Source organism: Pleurodeles waltl, chromosome 6, assembly GCF_031143425.1.
Source record: "Pleurodeles waltl isolate 20211129_DDA chromosome 6, aPleWal1.hap1.20221129, whole genome shotgun sequence".
Lineage (NCBI taxonomy): Eukaryota > Metazoa > Chordata > Amphibia > Caudata > Salamandridae > Pleurodeles > Pleurodeles waltl.
In genome coordinates this window covers 334,662,752-334,677,232 of record NC_090445.1, presented here as the reverse complement: position 1 = coordinate 334,677,232, position 14,481 = coordinate 334,662,752, and the positions used below count along the sequence as shown (strand labels likewise).

Here is a 14,481-nt window from a genome sequence, read left to right as displayed (position 1 = left end):
GGCGGGTCAAAAAATTGACGTCCAGCCGCTTTTGCGCTGTTTTTTAGCGCCTGGACAAGGCAGGCGTTAAGGGACCTGTGGGCTCGGAAGGAGTCCAGAGGTGCCCTCCCATGCCCCAGGGACACCCCCTGTCACCCTTGCCCACCCCAGGAGGACACCCAAGGATGGAGGGACCCATCCCAGGGACATTAAGGTAAGTTCAGGTAAGTATTTTATTTTTTTATTTTTTTGTGGCATAGGGGGGCCTGATTTGTGCCCCCCTACATGCCACTATGCCCAATGACCATGCCCAGGGGACATAAGTCCCCTGGGCATGGCCATTGGGCAAGGGGGCATGACTCCTGTCTTTGCTAAGACAGGAGTCATTTCAATGGGGGTTGGGAGTCGAAAAAAAATGGCGCAAATCGGGTTGAGGCGAAAAATTTGCCTCAGCCTGACTTGCCCCATTTTTTGGCGCCCAAGCTCCATATTCCCCTACGCCAGCGCTGCCTGGTGTACGTCATTTTTTTTCACGCACACCAGGCAGCGCCGGCGGCTAACGCCGGCTAACGTCATTGAATAAATACTGCGCCCGCATGGCACTTCAGAATGGCGTTAGCCGGCGCTAATTTTTTTGACGCAAAACTGCGTTAGCAGGCGGTCCTCCGGCTGGAGACGGTCCGCGACGCTGCCGCCAGCAAAACACCGCCAGGCCGTATCATTGCTCATGATACGGTCAGCGGTGTTTTGCTGGCGTAGCGGTGCTGCTGTCAGCAGCGCCGCCTTACCACCATCCGCCGCTATGGCCGGCGATCATGATATGCGTTGCTGGCTGGTAGCCACAGCTATGTTGGCGGTATGTTGGCAGCCATCGCCGTGGTGGTAGACGTTCAATACTGCCAATGTTGTAATGAGGGCCAAGGTATGCAGTGACTCACAAAACCAAATAAGTACCTGTCAGCATGGCTCAAAATAGCCCAAAAATGAATTCACCTGCTCACTCTAACTTCACTCATCTCAATGAAAAAGACAGGTACACAATATTTATCAATAATCCTCACAGGGTCTGTGTTTGCTCTTCACTTTCTAGACAAATAAAATTAATAACAAAATGAAACATTCTACACTAGCCTCCCACTGGTAATGTCAAGACATTAAAATAACATGCTAAACCTTTTTCTTTAGCAAATGGGCCAATAAGGAATCACTTCTAGTAAAACACCCGTAGGCTGCGAAAAATTACAGTTTATTATTCTCTTCAATTAAGCTCTCATTCGATCTAAATAAAATGAACTTCTCAAATTTTCTAGAAATAAAAAAAACACATTGAAATAAATCCATACCCCCTCACATACTCTTCCTAATTTGGCAAAGAAGATTACCCACATATTAGCTTATCTTTAAATTCGGCAAACATTTGGACTAGATTAACCTGCCACAAATTCACTTCTTCTTTAGCCTAATGTAGATTCTGGAAAGCATACAAGGCACACTGTACACCTCTTAGACTATACAAACTGAATTTAATAGACTATGATCTGTGCTTAGGCTGCATGAAAAAACAAGGTGACCTCAGACCTAGGTCACTTAATTGCTATTTTTACTTAATCCACACAGGCAATAAATGAGGAACACGCACTCAAAGACTTAACTCCAGGTCAATAGTTTTAATATAGAAAAATATATTTTCTTAATTTATTTTAGAAACACAAGATTCAAGATTTGAGGTGAGTACATAAAATGCAAGGTAAGTAGGGAGCTTTGATGTAAAACAGTAGTACACACAGTTTAGGTTAAAATAGCAATAACCTATTTTAAAAGTGGACACAGTGCAAGAATCAACAGGTCCTGGGGGAGGTAAGTTTGGTTAAGTTTTTCAGGTAAGTAAAGCACTTACACAGTCAATCTCCTGGGCATAGGCAGCCCACCGTTGGGGGTTCAAGGCAACCCTAAAGTCACTGCAGCAGCAAAACAGGGCCGGTCAGGTGCAGAGGTCAAAGGGGGGCCCAGAACACATAGGTGACTATGGAGAACAGGGGTGCTCTGGTTCCGGTCTGCTGGTAGGTAAGTACCTGCGTCCTCGGGGAGCAGACCAGGGGGGTATTGTAGAGCACTGGGGGAGGACACACAGGCACACCAAACACACTCTCAGCGGCACAAGGGCGGCAGGGTGCAGTGTGCTAAGTAGGCATCAGGTTTGCTAAAGGAAACAATGGAGAGACCCGGGGGTCACTTAGGCGATGCAAGCAGGGCACAGGGGGGCTTATCGGGCCAACCACCAACTGGGCTAGGAAGAGGGTTGCCTGCTGGTCACTCCTGCACTGGAAGGTGGTTCCTCTCAGTCCTGGGGGCTGCAGGTGCAGTGCTTGGTCCAGGCGTCAAGTTCCTTATTACCAGGCAGTCGCGGTCAGAGGAAGCCTCTGGATCCTCTCTAAAGGCATCGTTGTGGGGTGCAGGGGGTCAACTCAGGTTACTCACGTTGTCTCAGTTGCCTGGGAGTCCTCTCTGCAGTGTTTGTTCTCTGGAGCTAGAGCCGAGGGCATAGGGTGCAGAGTGAGAAGTCTCACGCTTCCGGCAGGAAGACAGAATTCTGTGGAAGTTGTTAGAAAGCTGCAAAGTTGTTGCCGTTTTTGAACAGTGCCCCTGTTCTCTGGAGTTTCTTGGGGGCATATTTATACTCTGTTTGCGCCGGAATTGCGTCGTTTTTTTTTACGCAATTCCGACGCAAAACTAACTCCATATTTATACTTTGGCGTTAGACGCGTCTAGCGCCAAAGTCCATGGAGTTTGCGTCATTTTTTAGCGTGGACACCTACTTTGCGTTAATGGTATGCAAGGTAGGCGTACCCGTCTAAAAAATTGACTCCGAGGCATGTGCGCCGTATTTACACTCCCGGGCAAAATTCACGCCCGGGAGTGGGCGGGTCAAAAAATTGACTTCCAGCCGCTTTTGCGCTGTTTTTTAGCGCCTGGACAAGGCAGGCGTTAAGGGACCTGTGGGCTCGGAAGGAGCCAAGAGGTGCCCTCCCATGCCCCAGGGACACCCCCTGTCACCCTTGCCCACCCCAGGAGGACACCCAAGGATGGAGGGACCCATCCCAGGGACATTAAGGTAAGTTCAGGTAAGTATTTTATTTTTTTATTTTTTTGTGGCATAGGGGGGCCTGATTTAAGCCCCCCTACATGCCACTATGCCCAATGACCATGCCCAGGGGACAGAAGTCCCCTGGGCATGGCCACTGGGCAAGGGGGCATGACTCCTGTCTTTGCTAAGACAGGAGTCATTTCAATGGGGGTTGGGAGTCGGAAAAAAATGGCGCAAATCGGGTTGAGGCGAAAAATTTGCCTCAGCCTGACTTGCCCCATTTTTTGGCGCCCAAGCTCCATATTCCCCTACGCCAGCGCTGCCTGGTGTACGTCATTTTTTTTCACGCACACCAGGCAGCGCCGGCGGCTAACGCCGGCTAACATCATTGAATAAATACGGCGCCCGCATGGCACTTCAGAATGGCGTTAGCCGGCGCTAATTTTTTTGGCGCAAAACTGCATTAGCAGGGGGTCCTCCGGCTGGAGACGGTCCGCGACGCTGCCGCCAGCAAAACACCGCCAGGCCGTATCATTGCTCATGATACGGTCAGCGGTGTTTTGCTGGCGTAGCGGTGCTGCTGTCAGCAGCGCCGCCTTACCACCATCCGCCGCTATGGCCGGCGATCATGATATGCGTTGCTGGCTGGTAGCCACAGCTATGTTGGCGGTATGTTAGCAGCCATCGCCGTGGTGGTAGACGTTCAATACTGCCAATGTTGTAATGAGGGCCAAGGTATGCAGTGACTCACAAAACCAAATAAGTACCTGTCAGCATGGCTCAAAATAGCACAAAAATGAATTCACCTGCTCACTCTAACTTCACTCATCTCAATGAAAAAGACAGGTACACATTATTTATCAATAATCCTCACAGGGACTGTGTTTGCTCTTCACTTTCTAGACAAATAAAATTAATAACAAAATGAAACATTCTACACTAGCCTCCCACTGGTAATGTCAAGACATTAAAATAACATGCTAAACCTTTTTCTTTAGCAAATGGGCCAATAAGGAATCACTTCTAGTAAAACACCCGTAGGCTGCGAAAAATTACAGTTTATTATTCTCTTCAATTAAGCTCTCATTCGATCTAAATAAAATGAACTTCTCAAATTTTCTAGAAATAAAAAAACCACATTGAAATAAATCCATACCCCCTCACATACTCTTCCTAATTTGGCAAAGAAGATTACCCACATAATAGCTTATCTTTAAATTCGGCAAACATTTGGACTAGATTAACCTGCCACAAATTCACTTCTTCTTTAGCCTAATGTAGATTCTGGAAAGCATACAAGGCACACTGTACACCTCTTAGACTATACAAACTGAATTTAATAGACTATGATCTGTGCTTAGGCTGCATGAAAAAACAAGGTGACCTCAGACCTAGGTCACTTAATTGCTATTTTAGACAAAGGCTTCTGGAAGGACATCAGTACACATGCCTATCAACTACTAAACATAACCCCCAACCGAGCTCTTATCACAATGGGAGCCTTTACTCCCTTCATTACAGAATCACTCTATAACGCTTATATAGATTTATTAGGCACTATGATAGCAATTGGTATAAAATCCATTCCATTGGAGAGGAAATACTTTAATCAAGTATCAGGTCACACAAGGTGGGCCTGGAGTCAATTTAGAAGAAGTGTTGACAACATCCTCAACTGATTAAAGAATGTGGCAAAAGGAACCTTTGGGAGAAACTGGACAAATACACGCTCTCTCCTAAACCCCCATAGCTCCCCAAGACTGTGGTCCTTTCATCCTCACACACAGCACTCCCAGTGGACTCCTACCAACTTATTCACGGTCCATTATCAGTCATTAGGTCCATCCCTTTCCCCTTCCCGCTTCCCTCCTTTCCTACTGTTATGACTATCATGTCTTTTCTAGGTATTTCCCTTTCAGGTTACGCATGTTATTCATTTAGATGTGAATGTCAATGCTTAATACAGAGTACATGTTTATTTCCTGTCATTTTGCTTTGCAATGTGATAATCAGGTCTGCTTGAACATACTCACAGTATTTAATCAGAGATACCTGTTCTGTTCAAAATGATTGTTATTGATCTGTGAACAAGGTTCATGAAAAGTGGATACCCATGTTCCTTGTTTATTGTTCAGAGAACACAGACTCACAGAATGAAAATAAGTAAAAGGACCCCAGTCCGTGTTATGCTTATTGAGAGATTCTACAATGACTAAATATAGAAGCTCAGCACAGGGTATGAAGGATTAGAGAGGTACATTGTACCAGGGGACACAGACCAGAGACGCCATGCAAAAAAGCATCAACAGCTTTTGCTGAAACACAACAAGAGGCATTCAGCCTTTACTTGGTAAACTTATCAGCCCAGCTGCAAGTGCAGGCAAGAATGGCAGACCGAACTATTATCATAGCCATAAAGCTTTATTGTCCAAACAGGTATGCAAGTATCAAATAAGCCTTCTTTAGCTGCTAAGATTTATTTAGCAATGAAAAAAATGTGGGTGGGATTGTTATAAAGATACATTGCTAGTATGTTAGAGTATTTTCTACTGTTCACACTTTTGATAAAGATTGCAGCTGTCATTTGGGTTATATTTATTGCAGTTAAAATTTATATCGTGCACAAAACAGGATTTTGATTTTAAAATAAGTCTTTTAAATATATATTGTTCCCTGGCAATTTTTTGTGTGCCTTTCCTTAATAAAAGAAAGTGGCAATTCCATTATCGCTGTGATGTCTCATAGGATCGATTGTTATCTGAAACATATTTCACTCAAAATGTTGCTGAGTGGGTTGTGGGGTGATTGCAGTCCAAAAGGTTTTCTGTCTTGAGTTGGCATATCGACTAAGGCCTTAGTGCCAGAGGAGGTGTGAATCACTACTTCCCCTCATTCATCTCTTGCTTTACTTAACTTCACACATTTTTCTTTAGTTGTGAACATCTTAGTTTGTTTACTCATTTTGTTTGCCAATTTTACTTGAGCAAACTGACCTGATGTGTCCTGTACTATCATATTACATCTTGATTTATATTACACAAAAACCTGGGCTTCCATCAACAAATGGCTATTATCACAGAGTCCTATACCTTTAACTGCTATATATTTTATTTAAAAACTATCCTTTTTTTTCTTGTAAAAACTCAAAGTTACTCGGATGTAAAAAAAAGACATTCCAAGCAGTGTGGATGATGTTCCCCCCATTTTGTGTAATGTTCACATTTTGCCTACTCTTTTGCACTTAGATATATGCACTGATGTCCCACTGTGGTTTCTGAGACACTTCTGCTGCACTTTTTGCATACTTACGGAAGATACTACTACACTATTTTGTGACTTTGCACCTTCTCCATGTCATCATTCCATCAGTTATGCCTCTGAAAGCTTCTCTGGGTCACAAAAAACAATACAGGACTCTGTTAAAATGTCCGAGGTGACTAGATACCATCATGAGGGAAATCTCTAGGGATGAAGTTGGCAAAAATGGACTGGAAAATGTTTGACATGTCATAAGAATTCAAGACATTACATACGGTCTGGACAAAGCCAAAAAGAGGCTCAAAGGTAGCCAGCAACAACAGGACTTGATGGAGGACTGAGGCCAAGCCTTAAGGTTGCCGATTTGGAGGATTGCTTTAGGTGACATAATGTCAGAGTCTATGGCTTCCTGATGCAACTAGAGGTCTCAGGCATGATCAAATTCCTCACCAACTTGTTGCCGAGGCCATTAGCATACCTTCTCAGAACCATTGGAATTTCAAAGGGTACACAACTTTGGTCCTGCCAATCCATTACAAACCACACCCTATCATTTCATATCAAATTCTGCTACCATCAGCATGCAAGAGCCATCCTGATAGGGACTCAACAGAAGTATGACCCATCCTATATGACAACCAAAAAATATACATTTCAGCTGACTACTCTGCAGATGCCAACATCAGAAGGAAGAAGCTCATGGCTTTATGCCCTAGGCAGAAAAAACCGAACATGAAATATGACCTCCTGGACCCAGCGGTAATGTTCATCAAGATTGAAGGCAAGACTTCAGTATACTACTCACCATATTATCAATATGACTTTGTGGAATCTTTGGGATCATCACCAGACTCAATGTCCCTGAATCAAATGCTAGGTAATGGTTTCCATGTCTCTAGTCCAGACAGGAAGACAGCATCCACCCTCATGCATCACATGTATATCACCATTTGACATGGGAGGCCTGCAAATAATTGTGGCATGAGGGGACAGGTCTAGGTCACCACTAAAAGAACAACCTTGCAGCTGAATGGCTGTATGTTACCTTTCTGGGTATTGAGTTTGCTTCTCTCTGTGATACCCATGCTATTATCATTATGCATATACTTGTCTAGAGGGAGATGTAGATTAGCAACAAATGTGTTACTGAATTGTCCTTCCAGAGGCACGAGTTAGAGTCTGGCTGTCATGTTGATGGTTTATCGTTCATTTTTTTGCAGGTTTTGTTTGTGATACTGTCTTACCAGATAGAAACAGATGCATGCATCACCATGACCAACAGGGCCTTGTGAGTTTCTTTCTGACCAAGCCCTGAGCTGGGCTGAATCATGATTCTCTCTGTGAGTAGGGCTGGACCTCTCCCACCTATTTAACCATAATTAACAGGTTTGGGAAGGGTTATGTTTGTTTGCTGACATTGGGGGGTACATGTACAAGAAAGTGCCTTCTATACATTCTACTTTATCTCCAGCCTCTAGAGTCAGATTAGGGCATTAATGTGCCACACGTAATTGGTAGTAACCAGAGCTGTAGAAGTGGTCAAGGCAACTTGGTGAGGGGGGGAGGGGAAACAGGGGGCTGAAGGAATGGGACACCACAGAGGACGTATTGTTTTTGTAAGGAAACACCACTATTTTCATGATCACCCATAAAGTTTGGACTGATGCTGCTGGTTTTCTACTCTGAAAGTGCACTAGGTCTGCTAAACTGACCTCAGTGGCAGTGCACTGAACGTTAAAAGGTATATGTCTGATTGTTTCATCAACAATTGGCACAAGCTAACTTAACCACAATTGTCATAAACTAACTTGCTTAGAAGTCCCTAGTATATAGTACCAGAGGAACCCAGGGCCTGTAGGTTAAAATGCCCCTCATGGACTGAAGTACTTATTGGGCCACAAGTGTGACAAAGCAAAGCAAGACTCCCAGCCTCTCACTCCTGGTTGGCCAGGCAGTTTTAGAATTGATAACTCGAATTTGGCATTTAAGCCCTAATGCAGGGTGTTATATATTAAAAAGAGGAACATGTGTTTTACATATTTGTACAGAAGAAAAAAAAATCATTTTTACTGTAGAAAAATGCTAATAGCCCTATTGGCGAGTGCAGGGTTATACAATGACAACTCAACTGTGCTAACTTCTGAATGTAACCACTAAAGTTAGTACTTCAAGGTAGCAAAAGATTTGTTGCAACAAACCTGACTTGATGCTCAAGTTGAATTTAAGTAACCTTTGGGAATACAGCAACCTTTGACATTTGCCACACTGTTGCCCAAACTTTTGAAGTGACCAGCCTTCTGCCCTCCTGGGGGGCGGTGTGATTGACTCATAGAAAGGAACACAAGGGGCCTGCTGTTGGGAGACGTTTTAGCTCTCCCTGGCAGGAAGGCCAAACAGGGCTTGATCCAAATAGGCAAGCTTCAAAGAGGAAGTCACCCTTGAAGGGCAAGTGGTGGATACACACAACAGGGGTAGTTCTTTTGTTCTGGAAGACAGGCTGGCGCTGTGGACAGACAGGGGGAAACAGTGGCCAAACCAGTTTTCCTGTGCATGTAGCCCTCAGGTAGTCATATCTCTAGGGTGTGCTACCAAACTCCACAAAGTCAGGGAAGGGTGCTGCCATTTTGGGAGTGGGTAGAATATTGCTTTCTGGACACCTAGATGCCACAAGTCAACATCAGGCAGGAGGTGTCCGTTGGCTAGCAGTCACCATATTCACGAGGGCAAATATGGGCAGAAACGTGATAACCCCTGGCACTCAGATAACGTATGTAGTGAAGAGTGGACTGAAGAAGGACTGCCCTGCTGTTCCCTGGACCTGGCAAAGAGAGGCTGCACCAAAGAATAAACTGTACCTGCTGATCTTGGACTAGCAAAGAGACGACTGTGCCTGCCCAAAGAAAAGTAATCCCGAGCCACCAACAGAAGAGGTGACTCCAAGAGTTAGTTGGCTGACTTCCTATTACAGCTACAGAGCCATAAATCTAAAGCAGCCTGTCATGAAAAGCTGGTAGCCACAATAGCTTTACTGCCAATGGGCAGCCTGGGAAACCAAGCCTGACCCTCAAAAGTTGCACCCAAGTATGCTGGAACCAGGAGAGTGATTGGAGTGCTGTTTGGTTGCCTAAAATGGACACTAGCCTCGCTTAAAAAGCACCGCTGGTTTTGCTGTAACTTGAGACCAGTGGCAATTGTTTTTTGGCTGGACTTCGATCCAACTTCAGGGGACATTGATCTCTGTAGTTGGAGTTCGCCAACTGTGTTTTTGGACCGAGGGATGGACCCAGGAAGACCACTGTCACCAGATCAGCATCCACAGCATCCTTCAGCATCCTGTATACCTTGCATCAGGACCACTTCATTGATGTGTATGGCAGTTTGCCCGTAGGCCCTGGAATTGGACTGGAGACTGTTCTGACTGCAAGGTAACTGTCCTGCTATGTCCAAGCCTTATTGGCCCCCTTGACGTGCTCCCTGCTGGAGTTCAATGTTCAAAGTGGGCCAGAGTAACCAAACACAACTTAACAAACATTTCCAAAGGGTTTCCAAGAAACTGCTAACAGCGGTAGTTGCCAATGCTGATTTGCTCATTTGAATGAAAAGCGGTGATTTATGATTTGCTTGATAATTTATACATCAGAACCATCCAGTGGATTTTGTTCCTTTTGGTGTGTAACCATTCATAACAAGCATTTACAATGCAACGGGTCTCGCGTTTGCTCATGTTAGAGCTGATCGCGTTGTAAACTCCTAACCTGACTTTTCACCTATCGGGCAAAAGTGCATTTATGTACATAACCTGAAAAAGTGAAATCAAGTATGTAAATCGTTTGACTTCTGCCAAGCGAGATCGGGCTCGTAAATTAGAGAAAAAAAAGTCCACGAGCCCGATGGAAAACAGCGAGCCTCGCATGTTTTCTGTACTTGGTCGCTGCACTGGAGGAGGGCACAGCCACCGGAAAAGGCATGACATATGCGTGCCTTCGACTAATGAAAATAAAGCAGATTTTATTAGGGAAGCCCACGAACCAATAAAAAACACTGACATGAAGTTGACAGGGCTCCAAGCCCTTTTCTAAATACAAAAGAGTCTCGCTGCGAAACGCATGCGCGAGCGCATGCAACGCAGACTCGACCCTAAAAATAAGAGCTATTTTTGTAAATTGGTGTCAAAGTTTCTTTGTGGCATATTTCTTTCTTATTTTTGCTGTTTTGGTACTTCTAAACTCTTTACACTTGTTCCTTTGACAAAGCCAGCTGCTTGAAGACACAGCTACCCAGGGTTGAGCTAGGATTTTGCAAACAACCTTGATTGGACCCAAGACGGGTTTGTGGGCTTATTACACAATAAGGTTGCATAACCGCATCATATAATAAACCACATTCCTTACATTTCTGTGCATGCTCCTGTAATCATTCCCCACCTCAGACGCTAGTCTGCATAGATAAGGATTGTGTCCTTATGTCAAATGTAAGAAAATGTTCCTCTTTCTCAATGCCAAATTCTTTCCGGAGGAAGGTGTTGAGGGGGCACAGGTCTAAATAGATGAAGAACTTTAATCAAACATAGAATGACTAATCACCACATCCTATTTCTGGCAAGGGCACACATTTGGTAGCCCCTTCTGCCACAAGGGCTTTCACTTCCTGCTGAAACCAGAAAGATGGTTCTGTCTGTCGTTAGAAAAACAGTGGGAGGGGCAGCAGGGCACAAAGAAAGTGTAGAACATAGCCTTTGTGAACAATTGGCAGGACCCACATGTCTGATGTTATGGTCTACCAACCCAGCAAGAATTGTCAGATCCTGTCTCCAACCATGTGGCTTTTCTCCTCTTGGGGTACACTAAAGAGGCTAGGAAGATGGGACTGCAGGGGGTGCACTTGGCTGGGTGGCTCAATGAACTTGACTGTGGGGGCAGTGGGGGCCTTGGCTACAACAGCAAAACTGCTGCATGCCTTGCTGGGATTGGGCTGACTGATGGTATGGGGTACCTCTCGAAGGAACGGTAGGGCTGATGCCACTGGCAAGGTGGGGCAGATAAGCCCAGGGAGCTTGGGGTGGCTCTGCTCTCCTTGAACTACTCGAGAGCACAGTTGCCTTGCCCCCAAACAGGTGGGTCCCATTGAATGGCATGTCCATGAGGGACAACTCGACATTCCCTGAAAACTTGTTCACCACAGCCATGCATGGCGGCGAATTGCAACACTTGTGCCAATGGTCTACCTGATGGAATCTGTAGTGTCCGAACCACAATGAATTGTGAACTTGGCTGTGTCACGACTGTCCTGTGTGGCTTTATCAAGGACCAGCCGGAATCTTGACCCACCAATTCCCAAAGAGCATGAGAATACAGGCAGCTAGCTTTTAGCGACCTGGGTGCAAAGCTGGTGGACGAGAAAACTTTCTTCCTGAACTCATTTTGACTTACTGTCGGAGGAAGACCTTAGTAATGTGTTGGGGTTAGTTTTACTTGAAGACACCTGCACCACCAAGCTTTCAGATGAGGAATATGGAGATAAAAATGTAGGGTTGCTTTGCGTAGAGTAGTGGCATTGTGCAATTTGGTGGTTGACCGAGGGGTCAGAGTAAGGTTTGACCCATGCCTCCAAGAAGGTATTCATAAGAGCCTTGTTAAATGATAAAAGGGGCTCACTGGATGCCTGTAATAGTAGAAGAACTTTCATAAGAACATTGGTCTTGACCTCCAAGGTGGGAAGCTGAAGGTCAAGGACTTTGGCTGCATTATGCAGAACCATGGCACAAGAAGCACTCTTTTCAGTGGCAGAGCCTAGGGGTGACAAGAGTCCAGACTCAGGGGAGTTATGAAGACCACAAGTCTTCTGCAGGTCGTACCAATTCTCATTGTGGTAAGGTTGGCCAATCTCATACGCCACATGGTTATCTGTTATCCGAACCCACTCCCAACAGGGAATGCAGGGTAAGCATTTGTCAATATGGAGGCAGGATCAAATAGAGGCAACGGAGCCTCCACAATGGCTGGACGTATCTTCGATCGAGACCAAACTGGTGGCAACGTTGATAGGCCAGATCCTGCTGTGGATCGTGGTGCCAGAGGCGGAGTGAAGACTGCTACTTGGGGCAGCCGGTCAAGGGCTCAGAGTGTGAATCTGGCACAAGCATAGCCTCTCAGAACTCTTCGATCTGTTTAAGTGGGTGGATGGCACCAGATAGATTGGTTGTGCCGGAACAGGTTGCAGGAACGTCTTTGGTAGTGAGATCGAGATATATAGGAAGTGGCCGAGCCCCCCTTAGATTTCTTGTGTTTTTTGTTCAACCTACCTGAAGTTTTTGAACGTGATGAGGAATGACCTCTGGAAAAACTAGAGAATTCTGGAACCGGAACAGGACTGAGAGAGAACTTTCATCTTCGACCAGTCTTGTTGCGGTGTCTTCTTGTGCTTGGTGATGTATAGTTACACCTCACAGTCACGTATGACCTTTGGTTTCACCGATGCACAAACACCTTAGAGTACTGACTCGATGCAAAGCACCACGGGCAAACTTAGTGAGGATCTGCCACAGATATTTGTTTGCAACAGTATGTTCAGGGCTTAAAACCTGTAGCTTTTGGAGGTGATGTTGTTATGCACTGTAAAACCACATTTTGAATGAGGTTAAGGGTCTCAAAGAGAGCGGAGGAAGCTAAAAATCGGCAAAAGAAAATAACTGACATCAGTCAATGGGATTGGCATCTATATAGGCTCCACACTCCATTTCTAGAGCAGAAAAGCATCAGTGCGGAGAAACATGGCGGGCCTATTGGTGCGTACAGGTACTGCAGCAAACTTTCTGGATCTAGTCGGACACCTGGAGAGTATTCGACAGGAGAGGAATCTGCAGCTGAAGTCTCTGTCTCAAGCAATACAACAATCAACTAAAAGGAATAACATGCAGTTAATAAAAATAAATTAAATAGCTATGCAAAATTTCTTACAATGCTGTGGGAGAGCTCATCATCAGTGAACTCCTCATTCTCTCGCAGACTGTTCTTCGGGGGCAGTTCTTGCAGCATTCCCAGAATCTCAGCTTCTTGCTGAGCCAGTTTACGCAGTTCCATGATATGACGAGACTGCAGAGGACAAAGAGAGCATACACTTAAATAGCTTTGTAGTGCTTCTACATGTGGGATAGAAAATATACTTACTTGTAATCAGAGCTCTTCATCATGGGTCATTATTGCTAAAATGGTGTGCACTATCACCATCTGCATGTACCTTCAGTAATGTTTTTGTCTCTAATGACTGTTCCATTTCTCTGCAGATTCTCCATCTTTCAAATATCTCACTCACACTCCAATTTTTTTTACCAGCTGTCATAGGGCAAGAAGATACTATTATCTGAGCCTCTAATAGTTGCATTGGCCAAGTACCACACAATCCAGAGTTTCAATAGCATATGAGGTTTTTTAATTGACAAAAGTTGAACCATGATTTCGGCCCTCCAAAATTAAACTTGCTCCACTAGTAAATGGAAACCACCTATGTAGCCAGAGCAACCCTCAATGCCAAGAGGATGTGATACCACAAATCAAATAAATGGCACTAACATTCGCTGAGGTCCTCAGCACTGAGGATTTTACAGCCCAGTAAGTGACAGGAGGATATAGAGTGAAGCAATACAGAATCTACTGAGATGGCCATTTTAAAAGAATACATTAAAATTAAACAAAGTGCACAGGAATGCATAAAAGCTAGCAGGTGATAACGGTTAGATGGAAAGTCGGGTGAAAGGGTGACTTAGTACAGTGATGAATACTAAGAAGCTACAACAATCTAACATTCTGAAGCTTCAGACAACAGTACTGATAATAAAAACAACAATAAAACCATTATACCAGTGCTATGCACACCAAAACAGGTGGAAATCATTCCCCATTTACCACATTCACCAAAACAATACAGAACATGTGTAAGTGAATTCAGTGTAACTAGGAAGACATTAGAAACTAGTCAACCACACTCTGTTAATTCATTAATCCACTCAAGAGTTGTCCCCTCCCCCCAAAAGTAGTGGCCTGCATCTCTGCACATATGAAAAAAGTCTCTCTTTTTCTAACCACTTTCCTTTAAAACAACTCATTAAAAGCAAAAGGAAACATTTACTCTTTCAGCATATAACAGTAACCCTAGTTTTTAAA

At 44.6% G+C, this 14,481-nt stretch overlaps 1 protein-coding gene across 1 annotated transcript in view; it reads right to left on the bottom strand.

Annotated features, from left to right (window-relative positions):
* Nucleotides 1–14,481, bottom strand: part of CARMIL3 (capping protein regulator and myosin 1 linker 3) — a 1,220,401-nt gene that overhangs the window by 403,580 nt on the left and 802,340 nt on the right. Inside the window, exon 29 of the mRNA XM_069238205.1 lies at nt 13,279–13,413. Within this exon, the coding sequence (XP_069094306.1) occupies nt 13,279–13,413 (135 nt within the window). The remainder of the gene's footprint in view (nt 1–13,278; nt 13,414–14,481) is intronic.